Here is a 16,569-nt window from a genome sequence, read left to right as displayed (position 1 = left end):
CCCTCTCAGTTCTTTCTCCGTCAGCAGACCCTCACCCCTGCCACACCCTCCTACAGTCTCCACTGGTCCCTGCAGCCCTGATGGTACCAGCTCAGTAGCCTGCTGCTCCCAGGTGTCTCCAGCCCCCAAGTGCTCTCCCCCCACCCCCCGGCCCTCCTGGGTGCCTCCTAGCCAGTGGCTGAGCTCTGGGCTCCACGGAAAGATCCCTCAGAGACACCTCATCCTCCAGAATGGGCCCCATTCAGTCCCAGGGGAAGACACAATGAACATTTTTGAGACAACACCATGACTCACCACAACTAATGACTTCCCAGAAGAGCTATGGTTGGACACTGGGCTGCTCCCTCCAAAGCAGGACTAGAAAAACATATACTCAGCCTGCTCCTGATGAGAAACCTGTGGCACAGGGCACCTCCATGCATACTTAACTCCAGGGCTGGCAAGAACAGGATGCTATAGCTGTCTGCTATGGCAGGGTTGTTGGTGCAAAGAGAAAGAACAGGTTGCTACTATTGCCCGGAAGAGGAGTGTCTTGGTCCATTTTTCTATTTCTCTACCAAAGTATTTAAGATTGAATACTTTATAAAGAATAGAAGTTAGTTTAGCTCATGGGTCTGGAAGCCGAGAAGTCCAAAAGCATGGCTTATCTGGTCAGGCAGGACCCTTACCTTGCATCCTAACACGGTGAGGGCCTTGCATGGCAAACTAGAGCAAGCACGGGGCTGGAGAGAGGCTCCAGCCATTAAGAGCACTTGCTGCTCTTGCAGAGGATGGGAGTTCAGTTCCCAGCACCTGTGTCTAACAGCTCACCCATACCTCTTGTCCCAGGAGATCTGGTGCCCTCTTCTGGCCTTCAAGGGTATATACACACACACACACACACACACACACACACACACACACATACACACACACCAGCCGGGCGGTGGTGGCGCACACCTTTAATCCCAGCACTTGGGAGGCAGAGCCAGGCGGATCTCTGTGAGTTCGAGGCCAGCCTGGGCTACCAAGTGAGTCCCAGGAAAGGCGCAAAGCTACACAGAGAAACCCTGTCTCGAAAAACCAAAAAAAAACAAAATATATATATATATATATATATATATATATATATATATATATATATATATATAGCAAGCACACTATCTCAGGACTCTTCTCATCTTGTGAAACCGTCAATGATGTCACAAGGGCCCTGCCCTATAACCCCGTGTAATTCTGACACTCTCTCAAAAGCCCCACTTCCAAAGACCACTGACCCATGATTTGGGGGAATTAAAGTATCTAGACACGAGGGTACATTGAAAGCACCATCAGGAGTGGTTCCCACAGGACAGGAGCTGTGTCTGCTGACAGCACTGGACCAGGCCAGAAGGAAGCCAGGAAACAAATCCTGACTCTTCTCTTGCCTTCCCACCTCCTTCAGGGCCTCCCATTGGCTGAGTCTAACCAGAAGCTGGTGGGATGGGGTTCTTTAGGAGTTAGACTCATGGACCTGGGGATAGTGTGTACTTGCCTAACATGCCCGGTACTTGCCTAACATGCCCGGTACTTGCTCGGTCGATAGTGTGCTTGCTTAACGTGTACTAAGCCCTTGGTTCTCTCATATAAACTGGGCATGCTGACACACATAGTCTCAGCACTCAGGAGGTAGAGGCAGGAGCGTGAGAAGTTCAAGGTCATCCTTGGCTCCATGGGTAAGACCTTGTCACCCCACGCACGAAGAGAGGTCTTCTGAGGCCCCAAAGATGAAGTGAAGGCAGGTGGAAGGCGCTGATGGAGAAAGACCAACATGGTTGGAGAATGAGTCTTGGGCAGTGTGGGTGCGAGTTGGGGATAATTGGAAGGCCTTGGTCAGAGGCTTGAGGATGGCTCAATGATCAAGAGCACTTGTTACTCTTACAGAGAATCTGGTCTGGTTCCTAGTACCCACACTGTGACTCACAACCATCCTCAACTCCAGTTTAGGGGATCTGATGCCTTCTAACTTCCACAGACACCAGGTACACACACGGCACACGCACATGTGTGCAGGCAAAACACTCATAAAATAAATCTAAAAGTTAAAAAAAATAATAAAATCCTTGATCTGTGTGTCCAGTTGTCCTTGGAATAGTGAGGACAGTAATGAGCAGGCTTAGGGTCTGCCACACGGGACACAAAGAAACGTGAATTTTTCCTTTCTTTTCTTTGAAGGTCTCATTTGGCTGAGGTCAGTCTCACACTCTCTAGGTAGACGAGGGTGACCTTGACCTTCTGATCCTCTGGCCGCCACCTCCCAAATGCTTGAATCAAAGGCATGTGCCACTACACCCCCTTTATGTGGGACTGGGGGATCAACCCAGGGCTTCCTGCGTGTGAGGCGAAGCACTCTGAGTTACGTCCCCATCCAAGGGTCGCCTTTCAGTGGTGAAGTCAGCCATCCCTTCTTGGCTTAGGTCCTGACTCTTGTCTTTCTTCGGTCCTAGACGAGCCCGCCCAGCCTCCCAATGGCAGCTGGCCCTTGAGTCGGAATGGGAGTGATGCCGAGGCTGCTCTGACCGCCAACCTCACCTTCTCCTCCTACTACCAACACTCCTCCCCAGTGGCAGCCATGTTCATTGCGGCCTATGTGCTCATCTTCCTCCTCTGCATGGTGGGCAACACCCTCGTCTGCTTCATCGTGCTCAAGAACCGGCACATGCGCACCGTCACCAACATGTTCATCCTCAACCTGGCTGTCAGTGACCTGCTGGTGGGCATTTTCTGCATGCCCACCACCCTTGTGGACAACCTCATCACTGGTAAGTATGACCAAGAGGTAGCAGGAAGGCCCTCCCCTTACCCTTCCACTTTCTAGCTGAAGGCTGAAGCGGAAGCTGGGAAGACAGGGGTCACTGAGATGGCCTCTTGGCCAAAGGGCCATGTCTCAGACTCTGACAGAGTTGTGGATGAGGGACCGGCCTAGGAACAACAGGTCTAATAGGTTAATCATCTTCTTTGTGCCAGGCATGATGTTACATATGGTTTGTGCCTTATCTTAATTAATCCCCATAATAATCCAGCCAAGCGTGCTTTGTTATTATCCTCATTTTTACGGATGAGGAAATGTGCCCAGAGCACAGTTAAGGGACTGGTTTGAAATTACATAGCGTGTCAGTGTCGAGGCCAATGTTCTCACACCCCTCTGTCTAATCAGATCCCCTTTGGCCCTTGGAGAGAGCTCTCGTGGGCAGAACTAGAGGTGGGAGGAGCAGGAGGTGGGCGACTTTCTTCTGCAGGAAGACCTGGAAATCCACTCCTTTCACCTGCTCTCCCACAGAAGAAGGTCCTGTCCTGTAGTTAATGAACTCCCAGTGGCTAGGGACCTCCAAGTAGGGACTGGCTGGCCACTGAGCAGGGATTGCGTAGGAGGTCTTTAAATCAAACTAGACCATCCGCCCCTACATCCCCACAGTGTCTGAATGTCACACACTCTTCTCCGGTGATCAGACTTTCTTGACGTAATATCAGAGTCTTTGAGGCTCCAGGCAGGGAGTGACCAGTTTACCAGCTGTGGAGCCCCCTAAAGGTCTGAGTGGGAAGATTACCCAGCTCTTAGGGTTGCCTGAAGTTCCCAGAGGCTCCTACTTGGTCTGCATTATAAGCTCTCCTTATAGTGGCTTTCCTGACCCAGCCCCCAGGGAGGGGGAGCCTGAGTTTTTCAGGTTCCTGAACCCTAAAGGGAACTCATGGAGAGTCTTCTGGCTGTGTGCCTGGTGGAGGCTTTACTCACTGTGGAGCCCCTATCCCTGCAGAGATGCCAAACACAAACTATATCCTTCTTCTAGCACCCACGGACAGTCTAGCCCACTCTAGTCCACCAGTCTCAAAAGGGTATGTACTGTGTGATTACTTATATGACGTTTTCAAAAGTCAAACTGTATTTTCTGTCTCTAGAGAAAGCAGATCAACAGAATCAAGGAATGGGGGTGGAGGGTCCAATGATGAAGGAATGAGTGGGAGCTTCCTGGGGTAATACACGACTTCCGTATCTTGAATGTGATGGGCTGCATGACTGCATGTGTTCATCAAGCTTGTGGACCTGTATGCCAAAAACATTGGGTTTTGTTGTCAGTTGAAAATAATGGCAATGACCGGGTGGTGGTGGCGCACGCCTTTAATCCCAGCACTCGGGAGGCAGAGGCAGGCAGATCTTTGCAAGTTCGAGGCCAGCCTGGTCTACAGAGCGAGTTCCAGGAAAGGGGCAAAGCTACACAGAGAAACCCTGTCTCAAAAAACAAAACAAAACAAAAAAGAAGAAGAAAATAATGGCAATGTAAAACATGCTCATATTTATAGTCCATTTCTAAGTGTGGAAAAACATGATGGGTCAGCAAGATGGCTGAGCAGGAAAGAGTGCTTGTTGTCATGTTGGACACCCAAGTTTCATCCCTAAGATCCACGTGGTGGAAGGAATGAATCTATTGCAAGTTGTCCTCTGACTTCCATACGTGAACTGTGCATACACACACACACACACACACACACACACACACACACACACACACACACACACACGTGGAGGAGAGATGGCTGAGTGGTGAAGAGTATGTGTGGCTCTCCAGAGGACCTGAGTTGAGTTCTTAGCACCCATATTGGTTAGCTTACAACTGTCTGTAACTCCAGCTCCAGGAGATCTAACACCTCTGGCCTCCACATGTACCTGCACTCATGTACACACAACTAAACACAGATACACACATATGCCAATAAATAAAAATAAGACAAATCTTTTTTTTTAAAAAAAGCCATGACAAAAACTGGCAATATTGGTGGCTTCCCTGAAGAACTCTGAGTCCAGAGGTGCCTTTAAATGTGTTTTGCCTAGTCTAGAAGTTTTTATTTTATTAAAAAAATTACATTATTTTATGTGTATGGTGTTTTGCTTGCGTGTATATATGTGCATCCCATGTGTCCCTCGTGCCTGCGGAGGCTAGAAGAAGGTATCAGATCCCCTTGAACTAGAGTGGCAGATGGTTCTGAGCCACCACGGGGGAGCTGAACACAGGTCCACCAGATCAACGAGTGCTCCTCACCACGGAGCCGTCTCTCCAGCCCCTTGAAACAGTTTGAGACCTAAAGGGAAAGGGCAGAGCTGGCGTCGAATCCTTGCGTGTGTTTCACATTCCCCAACAACCACAGGAGAAAATCAAGGCCGGGAGAAAGCTTCCGAGTACTGTGAACCCATCGGTAGAGTTTTCTCGACTTCCACTAGTTTCCCGTACACGTCATTTTCTAGGAGTTGGAACCATAATTCTGAGAAACACAACCTGAACGCTCAAATCTTGAGTGGTGGCGCCAGGTGTGAAGATCTGTGCGGTGGTTTGAAAGAAAACGGCCCCTAAAGGGAGTGGCACTATTAGGAGGTGTGGCTTTGTTGGAGTAGGTGTGGGCTTGTTGGAGGAAGAGTGTCACCGTGGGGGTGGGCTTTGAGGTCTCCTACGCTCAAGTTATTCCCAGGTCTATTTCTCAGGCCACTTCCTGTTGCTTGCAAAATGGAGGACTCTCAGGTACTTCCCCAGCACCGTGTCTGCCTCCATACCACTACGATGATAATGGACTGAACCTCTGAACTGTAAGCGAGGCGCCCCAATTATGTGTTTTCCTTTGTAAGGGTTGCCGTGGTCATGGTGTCCCTTCACAGCAATAGAAAACCCGACTAAAACAATCTGTAATCCCAGAACTCAAGAAGTTGAGACAGGAGGATCACTTGTTTGAGGTCAGCCTGGAGCACACAGTGAAACCACACCTCAAACAGAAAATAAACATCCACCGCAAAGCATCGCCATAACAGCAACAAAACAGACCACTCCAAAGGCCACTTTAACAATAAAATAGGCAAGAATAGCACATATTTTTGCAAGCATAAGCACTCAGGTATACAAATGCCCAAATAGCGTTTGTGAGGATATAACAGCTCTGGGTAGGTAGGCTTTGTTCATAATGGGTCCAAAGTGGTGCTTGGTAATTGTGTGCACCCCACTTTGTAACTGTAGGCACCTGGAATCCCATGGCTATCTTAGTCACTGTTCTCGCTGGGAAGAGGCATTGTGACCAAGGCAACTCTTATGAAAAAAGGCATTTAATTGGGGGCTTGCTTACAGTTTCAGAGGTTTAGTCCATTATCATCACGGCAGGGAGCATGGCAACACCACATGGTACTGGAGAAGTAGCTAAGAGCTACATCCTGATCCATAGGCCAAGAGAAGAAAACTGAGCCAGCATGGGCTTATTAAAACCTCAGGGCCCACCCCAGTGACACACTTCCTCCAACAAGGCCACACATAGTAATCTTTCTAATCCTTTCAAAGGGTTCCTCACCCTGGAATAGGGGGAGAGTATTCAAACCACCACATTGGCAGAACACTCAAGTCTTTTGGGGGGCTAGGGTGAATGCCAGACCTCAACTCTGTAATTCAAGCTAGCCTAGACCTGGCTATGTGATCAGGCTGGTCTGGCATGTGTGATTCTCCCAACTCTTCTCTCTGAGTTCTGGGATGCAGCTGTGTGCTACCACATCTGGCTCTTAAGATGTTTGACAGGCTCAATCACAGGCCACCACTATATAGAATCTATATTAAAAACAGTGGCTCCAAGAGGGAAGATCTTGAGAAATCTTATTTCTTACAAATGCAGACATAAAAAAGACATCTTAAGGGCTTGAGGGCTCAGCGGTTAAGAGCAGTGACTGCTCTTCCAGAGGATCTGGGTTCAATTCCTAGCACCCACATGGCAGCTCACAACCATCTGTAATTCTAGTTTCAGGGGACCTGACATCCATGGCAAAGCACCAATGCACATTTGAAAAAGGAAAAAAGGGATCTTGAAGTTGAGTGGTGGTAGCACACATCTTTAATCTCAGCACTCTGGAGGCAGAGACAGGCAGATCTCTATTAGTTTGAGGCCATCTTGGTCTACAGAGTGAGTTCCAGGACAGAGAAAGCCTGTCTTGAAAAACTAAAAAGAAAGAAAGAAAAGAAAGAAGGAAGGAAGAGAGGTAAGGAGGTAGGGATTGGTTGGAGCTGGAAAGATGGCTCAGCAGTTAAGAGTTAAGATCCCCTTGTAGAGGACCCAGGTTCAATTCCCGGCACCCACATGGAGGTGGCTCACAATCACCTGTAACTCCAGTTCCGGGGGCTCTAACACCCTCTTCTGGCTTCTGCAGGTACTACATGCATACAGTACACATATATGCAGGCGAAACACTCATGCATAAATAAAAAGATTTCTTTCAAAAAAAGTTTGACGATGTAAAACAGTGAGGAGGAAAACTTTAAAAAGCAAAAAATTTCAACACATGAAAAGGAGTGAGTCGGGGATCGATTATAGGCGGCTACACAGAGGTCATGCCTTAGGGCTGGCCACGCCCACCATCGTCAGCTCTCTGCTGATGTCTTGGATTGCAGTGAATGAGTTGTTGCTTATATTCTGTAAGGGCGTGGCTCTCCGTGGAGAAGGCGACTCTTCCTCTCTTTCACAGCAGTCACTCCCTGGTGTTTCTTTTATTTTTAATTTTTAAAGGGATATTTGTTTGTTGCTTTGAGAAGCATAGGAGTACATGGCACACGCATGTAGAAGTCAGAGGACAACTCTGGAGTCTATCTCCGGCAGGTCAGAGAAACTGGAAGGAGATGTGGAGTTGACGGCTACACACACACACACAGGAGACAGGCTTTTGAGGGAGGCAAAACTTAATTCTCTTTTTATTTTTCTCTTATCCCTTTTTATACCACCTAAGACAAAAATTTCTATGAAAGAAGAAATTACCTCACAACCACAAGTTACAAATTTTCCAAAAACAAATTAAAATCTTTACACAAGAAGAAATCACATTATGATCACACGTTATGTGTTTTTCTTAGAAGTCCACGTGTAGTTGAACATTTTCCTTTGAATTATTTTTCCCACCATAACATCTTCACCCCAAAGCAATGATTCTTTTATTATTGATTAACGAAGTTCTAAGCAAGCCGAGCGTATTTCAGCCAGTTCCTTTGTACCGGCAGGCAGCTGTTTGAGGTTTCAGGGTAGCAAATTCTACTCCTTATTCTGTTCTACAAAACTTTACTCAAGTAGTCCAGCTACCCATCTATTTTTTCTTCTTTACATACAATAGGGTCATTTAATTTCCTTTCATGACTTTGTTTTTTCAGGGTGCACACCGAAACCCGTGATGAATTCTGTGAGCTGCAGGACCAAGGAACTCAGACCTAATCCTGGGGGCAGGGACATAATTTGATCATCTTTGATCATCATCCCGTTTTTCCACGGGCAGAATCCATGGGTCCTTGTTTTCATTTTCCATCCATGTGAGAGCAAGTCTCACGTCTCTAAGGGTCATTGCTCTATAAAAATCTTCTTCATGCCGGGCGGTGGTGGCGCACGCCTTTAATCCCAGCACTCGGGAGGCAGAGCCAGGCGGATCTCTGTGAGTTCGAGGCCAGCCTGGGCTACCAAGTGAGTTCCAGGAAAGGCGCAAAGCTACACAGAGAAACCCTGTCTCGAAAAACCAAAAAAAAAAAAAAAAAAAAAAAAAAAAATCTTCTTCATTATGATCTGCATGTAAATTGCCCGGTGAGGAGTGGGATTTTCCCATGAAACAGTCGTACTATACTAGATACAGTGGCATTGTCCCACTCAATACTTACATCATGCCCAATAGCAGCAAGCAGGAGAAGGCACAGAAGAAGCAAGAGGCGTTCTGGAGAGGAACTCCCTGGGGCTTTGCCTCTCCAGGATTCACCTGCCCGCCCATCCGCCCGCTGTAGCTGTGCTAACCGGTGGCCGTACTCCATAAACTCCAATGCCAACTGCAGTTCCTCTGATGTGGCCACCGACAGGCAACTTATGGCGGGTGGTGTAGATTCTCTTCTTCCACTGTGTGGGGCCTGGGAATCGAACTCAGGCTGTCACGCTTGGTGGCGAGCACTCTTAACCACTGAGCAATACTCCCAGTTCTTTTTTGTTGTCTTTGAGAAAAAGGTCTTATTTAGCCTGAGGCGACCTTGAATGCCTAGGGTGATCTTGAACTTCTCCACCTCCCGAGTGCTGTAATTACAGGCCCATGTCCTTTGCTCTCACGCATGTTTCTAGTGGTAGACCTTCCTCACCTTACCCACTCAGGCTTATACTCTCTTCTGAAAACATCCTTAATGTCACAACCAAAATAACATTTTCCAGGGTTCCAGGTACTCTGCCTGCCTTCCTGACATGATGCAAGTGTCCTGGGACAGCCTGGGCACGCTGCTGTGTCTTTCCCAGAGCCTGGCTTGACACCTCCATTCTATAGCATTTTTCCCCCTCCACGGAGTTTGAGGTTTTCCATTTGGGTTTTTAGGTTCAGTATTTAGGGGTTTAATATTTCTGGAATGTTGCTTTGGAGCATTTAGACTCAATCTTTTTTTTTTTTTTTTTTTTTTTTTTTTTTGGTTTTTCGAGACAGGGTTTCTCTGTGTAGCTTTGCGCCTTTTCCTGGAACTCACTTGGTAGTCCAGGCTGGCCTCGAACTCACAGAGATCCGCCTGGCTCTGCCTCCCGAGTGCTGGGATTAAAGGCGTGCGCCACCACCGCCCGGCTTAGACTCAATCTTTATGGTGTTCTGGATTAAGACTAGCACCACTAGTCTAGCCCAAAGTCGGACCCAGGGTCTCACGCTGCTTTTCATTATTTCTTTCCTTCCTTCCCTCCTTCCTCCTCCAGCCTCCGTACTGGAGGCTGGAATTAGGTGTCACTCATCCTAGGCAGGTACTTTATCACTAAACTACATCCTCAACCTCTTTTTTTTTTTTTTTCAAGATAGGGTTTTTCTGTAACAGCCCTGGCTGTCTTGGAACTCACTCTGTAGATCAGACTGGTCCTTGAACTCACAGAAATCCACCTGCCTCTGCCTCCAGAGTGCTGGGATTAAAGGCATGCACCACCATCACCCGGCATTAATCTATTTGTGTGTGTGTGTGTGTGTGTGTGTGTGTGTGTGTGTGTGTGTGTGTGTGTACCCATAAGTGTAGGTGCCCATGGATGTCAGTCAAATCCCACAGTCCTGGACTTATAGGTGGTTGTGAACTGCCATGTGGGTGCTGGGAACTGAACTCCAGTCCTCTGTAAGAGCAGCAAGTGCTCTTAACGACCGAGCCATCTCTCCAAACCCCCAGCCTCTCTAAAATTTTTACTCTTGCATGTGTATGCATATGCATGCATGTATGAATACATTTTCTCATATATGTGTAAGTGTGTGTGCATAGGTATGGAGGCCAGACATTGACATCTTCCTGCTTCAGCCACCTGAGTTGCTGGGATTACAAGTCTGTGCCACCAGGCCCAGCTCTTTGAATTGTGTTCTTAGCTGCCACCGATCTGTCACAGGTGCTGGGTCTGACATCAAAGAGTTTGGAAAATGCTGATCCATTGTTTGCAGTATGGGTTTCCCTGCTGTTTCCTCTGATGCCATGACCCATACAGCTTGGCTCCTCGGACCCTTCAGTGGGTGTGTTGAGGTGACTAGGACAGCTGTGAAGCGAACATTTCCCCTTTTCTTTAAAGGATGGATATAGACAGTAAAGCTGGGGTCACGTGTGGTTCTCTAGCACTACAGATGTAACCCAGAACCTCATTGTGGTGTTCATTAGGGTCTGCACAGGGAGAGGGATTAGCTAGTCTCATTAGGGGAGCAGTCTCAGGCTATAAACACCCAGGAGGAGGAAGTCGCTAGTCTTTTCATACATTGGTCAATTGTTCATAAACATTCATGCTCTGGAGCCAGGCAGTGGTGGCGTATGCCTTTAAGTACCAGTACTTGGGAGGCAGAGGTAGGCGGATCTCTGAGTTCGAGGCCAGCCTGGTGTACAGAGCTACTTCCAAGACAGCCAGGGTTACACAAAGAAACTCTGTCTTGAAGAACAAAAAATTCATACTTTGACTCCCGAGGAATGCTCTGCCATTCCTCTTGAGCCTGGCTCATATGGGTAGGGGCTTTGCTGATGTCCCAGAGGTCCAAGCTCTGGCGCCTTGAACTGGCTGTGCCCATGTTAACAATGCACATTCACTCAGAACTTCTGGTGCTTCCCCTGCTCCCTACACCTTGGTTAGTTTCAGTGTCACCGCCGTTCAGGCAAGAGCAGCATGGACATGTGAGAAGGCACACAAGAGCGGTGCTTCTTGCTTGATTCCGTAGGTAACTGCTGCCTCTCGGCTGTAAAGTCACTACTTCCCCTCTCTTAATTATGAAGTACCCTGCAGGGGATTCTCCGAGACTATGCAAATGCCACAGCTCATTATGTTTTTGCACTAACTTCACAGGGACTTTACAGTTGCTGCCCACAACAGTGCTTCTTGTCCGTTTGCTATTAATGACATTTTAATCCTCTGTGCTTACTAATTGGATCTCTGCTTCGTGGCTTTTAATCCAACACTACTGTTTATTTTGTTGCTTAAACTGCTCTGGGTCTGGCTATTGGAAGCTTCTGTGTCCTTCCCATATGCTACCATGACGTTTAGAGTATTTCCTTCCTTCCTAGCTCCACAGAATGTTCTGGATCACCTCATGTTTTCTTTGCATCAGCCCTGAAATTAACTAGTTCTTCAAAAACCCTTGTTTCCTTTGATTAGAGTATATTTATTTTTATTTTATGCATATGAGTGTTTTGCTTGCATCTATACACATGTACCACATGCATGCCTGGTGCCCACAGAGGTCAGAAGAGGACATCAGATCTCCTGGAACGAGAGAGTTATGGATGGTTGTGAGCCACTGTATGGGTGCTGAGGACTGAACCAGAGTCCTCTACAAGAGCAGCAAGTGGTCTTAGCCGCTGAGCCATCTCCCCATGCCAAGGAATACAATATTTAAAAACAAAGGTCTGACTTCCAGACCTTTGGGGTATCTTGATTTGAGACTCTCAGAAGCAACAGAGTTGTGAAATGCATGCGTATTGCCACAGAGTTCTTTGGCTCATGTCTTTTTTTTTTTTTTTTTTTAAAGTCAGGGTCTCACCATATAGCCCTTGCTGGCCTGGAACTCACTACGCATTTGCCTGCATTTCAGAAACTGTGGTACATCCTAATACTTCAGATTCTAGTCCAACATCAGAAAATTTATTTTAACAATACCTCATTCTTTATTTGTAGCTTTGTTCTCAGTGGGGAAAAAAAATCTGTGTTTAAGCTGGATGGTGGTAGAGCACATCTTTAATCCCAGCGCTGGGGAGGCAGAAGCAGGCAGATCTCTATGAGTTCAATGCCAGCCTGGTCTACAGAGTGAGTTCCAGGACAGTCAGAGTTACACAGCAAAACCCTGTCTTGGGAAAAACAAAAATCTGTGTTTATCTATATTGTGTTCACTTATTTGGTCGACTTTAGTATCCATATGTATGATAATAATATATAGGCTGTGGATATATGATGATGATGATAATAATAATAATAATAATAATAATAATAATAATAAGATAATAATAGCAGGGCTAATGTGAGGAAAGAATGGCCTCCTTCCCGGCCTGGACAGTAGGATGGGCGGTGGTAGGGCTAGATGAACCTAAAGGTCATAGAGACAATCAGTTGTCAACATAAAAGCCATCTTCCTAAAGGCAGTGTCCACATTGGTATGGAATGATTGGCTCCTCAGTCACGGTGGTAGAGAACTATCGACCCCTCATAGCACAAGGAGAAATGAGCCATGTTTGGGGGGGTGGAGCTTGGCTTATCTAGCTGGTGATCTGCATTGTGTTGGATAAGCATCTTTCACCCCGTGGGGACCTCTGTCATTACAGGTTGGCCTTTTGACAACGCCACATGCAAGATGAGCGGCTTGGTGCAGGGCATGTCTGTGTCCGCCTCTGTTTTCACGCTGGTGGCCATCGCCGTGGAAAGGTGAGAAATTTTCCCTGGGTAACTTGGGCCTGGTACTGAGAGAGCACATGCCTTTGGCACTGGACTAGCTGGGAGGCCACAGAGAAGGCCTGCTGAGGGTGCCACCCCTTCCCTTTCTGGAAGGCAGAGGCCACTCCTGACATGGCCCCATAGTCATTTCTGGAGCTGGAGGCAGTCTGCATCCTGGGCATCAGGAATCCTACCTCTCCTTTGTTTGAGCCCTGGGAACCAGAGCTTGAGGAGGCTGTCTGCGGATGGGCTTAGTGGAGCTGGAATAGAAGAGTTTCTTTTTTTTCCTGTATCCCATCTCCTACTTGCTGGTTCCTGGAAATCCTGGCCTTATTCAATCTGTATGTCCATCACTTCCGGTCACTCAGCCTCAGCCTCCCGCAATCTAGATTAAGCGTGGTTTTGTACATGCGGCCGGGGCTGGAGCCCTGGGTCAGTGAGGCTCTGGATCAGTGAGTGCTTAAGCTTTTCTTCCCACAACACACAGTTGTGACCCTACCCCAGCTCCTCACTAAGTCTCTGCCTCCCCCCCCCCCCCCCCCCCCGCCCCGGGACTAGGAGGTAGGCAGAACAGCTGGTGATGGCGTTTGTCCTCATCACTGTCCCACTATGTGATGTTGGGTCACTCATTCAGCTACTTTGGGAAGAATTTTATCGGTAAAATGGTAAATGCCCTAACAAGAGGCTGGAGGCTTCAAACAACTTTGTTTGAAAAGTTCACGGACAGTTCTTAGCCCCCGGTCCAAACACCAGCTGCTAACAAGATTTCTTCCACATACACACTGTAATGAGTCATTTTCTGTCCTGACAGCCAGCTCCCAAATAATGACGTGAAGACTTGTTAATTATGAAAGCTAGGCCTATAGCTTAGGCTTGTTCCTAACTAGCTCCTATAACTTAAATTAACCCATGTATATTAATTTGCATTCTATCACGTGGCGTTACCTCTCTTCTATTTTTCACCTCCTGTTTCCTTCCCAGGTCTTATGGCGTCTCCTGTGCGCCTAGATTCCTCCTCTTCTTCCTTTCTCTCCCTGGAAATCCCACCTATGCCTCCTGTCTAGCTATTGGTTGTTCAGCTTTTTATTACACCAATCACAGCAATACACCTCACACAGTATACAAATATTCCACAACAACCCACATCTTCCTCCTGGTCTCTCTCTCCAACACCAGTCCTTTTCAGCTCTGCCCCTTCTAGAATCTCATGTTCCCATCTCCTTCCCACCTCTGCCCCGCATCAAACTCCATTTTTTTGTTGATTTTGTTAGGTTGGCCTTGAACTCACATGTGGTTGAGGATGACCCTGAACTCCTGATCCTCCTCACTCTACCTGCCTACTCCTAGGCTTATATGCCATCATGCTCCATTTTCCTTGCTGCTGGGATTAAGCTCAGGGCTTTGTGCATGCTAGGTAAGGACCCTACATGCCCAGCCCCAAACCCCTCCCCTGTCAGGGCATGATGAAGCTGGGTCCCCCTTTCTACAAGGCCACTAAATAATTGGGTTATGTGAGAAGTTCTCTCCTCCCCTAACTTTTTTTTTCATGTCTTTTTAGTTGTGAGTCTCATTTTTTAACGGCTGAGCCATCTCTTGAGCCCCCAACCTTTGTTTTTTTGTGTTGTTGTTTATTTGTTTGTTTTGTTTTGTTTGTTTGTTTGTTTGTTTTTTGGTTTTTTTTCGAGACAGGGTTTCTCTGTGTAGCTTTGCGCCTTTCCTGGAACTCACTTGGTAGTCCAGGCTGGCCTCGAACTCACAGAGATCCGCCTGGCTCTGCCTCCCGAGTGCTGGGATTAAAGGCGTGCGCCACCACTGCCCGGCTTGTTTTGTTTTTTTAGTCACTGGTGAATGACATGAAAACATAAAACCCCTCACAGTCACACTTACAATTTATCAAGCTCCACCTCCTCCAGGAAACCTTCCCAAATGATCCTAGGAGTTTCCTCCACCTAGTGATTGCCATTGAGTTCATAACAGTACTTACGGGCTTCAGGAGTCAACTGTTCTCTGGAGAGTTCCCTAGTGTCTGATGCTCTGAAGCCAGAAGGCCAAGGTCGTTCCGGGTGAGGCAGTGAGGCTTGACTCGGCTGTGGGAAAGGAGATAAGTGCTTTCAGGTTGAGAGGGTGGAGTAGGTAGGACACAGGTGAATGAAGAAGAAAGGGCCTCTGGACAGCAGTGACTATCATGCCTGTGTTCTAAGCAGGTTCTGTCCCTAAAGAGCCGTGTGGACTTGTAAGAGAGCCAACCTCCTCCCTTCCACTCAAACAACTGAGCCCGACACCCGCAGTCTTCAGCAGGGGTGTTTCTGTTTTCTGGCACAGATGGATGAGGGGAGGCATTCTAGGAAGGAGACAATCCTCCTTTTTCTTGCTGGTTTTTTTTTTTTTTTTTTGCTTGTTTGTTTTGAGACAAAGTGTCTATCAAGTAGCCCATCTTAAACTCTAGTCAAGAATGATCTTGAACTCCTGATCCTCTTTCCTCTGTTGTCCAAGTAGTTTTTGGGTTTGGTTTTTCCTTAGTCTTAAGCATTCAGAATGCCTCCAGAGTGGGGTGGTCTCAGCCCATCCTCATCACCCCATAGAGGAGGGTTGATTATGGGCCCCATTTTTTATTTTTGTTTTTGTTTGTTTGGTGTGTGTGTGTGTGTGTGTGTGTGTGTGTGTGTGTGTGTGTGGATTTTTTAGAGACAGAGATTTTCTGTGTAGCCCTGGCTGTCCTGGAACTCACTCTGCAGACCAGGTTGACCTCAAACTCAGAGATCTGCCTGCCTCTACTTCCCGAGTGCTGGGATTAAAGGCATGTACCACCACTGCCAGGCTATGGGCCCCGTTTTTTAAGATAAGGAAACCGAGGTCCAGAAAGGTCTTTGAGCAACTGATTCTTCTAGTCGTCCACTCCTGTATTGATGTAAATCCATTCTAAGACACTTGTTGGACACCCACTTTCAAGTGCATACCTAAACCCACTCTAGGACACTTGTTGGACACCCACTTTCAAGTGCATACCTAAACCCACTCTAGGACACTTGTTGGACACCCACTTTCAAGTGCATACCTAAACCCACTCTAGGACACTTGTTGGACACCCACTTTCAAGTGCATACCTAAACCCACTCTAGGACACTTGTTGGACACCCACTTTCAAGTGCACGCAGTTGAGCAACAGCCTTTGAGCCTATCACCTCCTTCACCTCTGCCAGCAACTCCCAACCCAGGCTACTCAGAAAAGAAGATGCTAAAACCCCATAACTCCTTCCCAGAATAATCACAGTGGAGAGGGTTTTCTTTTTTTATATATATATATATTCCAGGAGAGTCCATGCAAAGTGAAGGTGTTACAGCTACTGGTCTAAGTGGCAGAGGGGAATGGACAAATTGGGGGTCCCCGGTGGGTCCTTTTCTTTGTCCTAGTTGCTTCACGCCTTGGAGAACCTTGCCTCGGGTAAATTAAGGGTGTAAGGTGAAAGCAGGGTGGAAGGATTAGCAGTTCAAGGTCACCCTCTGTCACATGGGGCGTTTGAGGCCAGTCCAGGCTGGAAACCCTGTCTCACAAATGATAAACAAACACCCAGGGGTTTAACAAGAGTTATCGCTGAGCGGATCTAACAAGGAAAGTCACGCTACACACTCGTGACTGTTGTAGCTGGGCTGTTACGACCCAAGAGGAGACCAGGATGA

The 16,569-nt window shown here is 47.5% G+C and overlaps 1 protein-coding gene across 1 annotated transcript in view; it reads left to right on the top strand.

Moving 5' to 3' along the window:
* Npffr1 (neuropeptide FF receptor 1) overlaps positions 1–16,569 on the top strand; it is a 41,803-nt gene that overhangs the window by 17,416 nt on the left and 7,818 nt on the right. The window contains exons 2-3 of the mRNA XM_052744888.1: positions 2,466–2,780; positions 12,783–12,882. Of these exons, the coding sequence (XP_052600848.1) occupies positions 2,466–2,780; positions 12,783–12,882 (415 nt within the window). The remainder of the gene's footprint in view (positions 1–2,465; positions 2,781–12,782; positions 12,883–16,569) is intronic.

Source organism: Peromyscus californicus, unplaced genomic scaffold, assembly GCF_007827085.1.
Source record: "Peromyscus californicus insignis strain IS unplaced genomic scaffold, ASM782708v3 Scaffold_19__1_contigs__length_69161282, whole genome shotgun sequence".
NCBI lineage: Eukaryota > Metazoa > Chordata > Mammalia > Rodentia > Cricetidae > Peromyscus > Peromyscus californicus.
The sequence above is the reverse complement of the archived record's forward strand: the minus strand, read 5'-3'. Positions and strand labels throughout refer to the sequence as shown.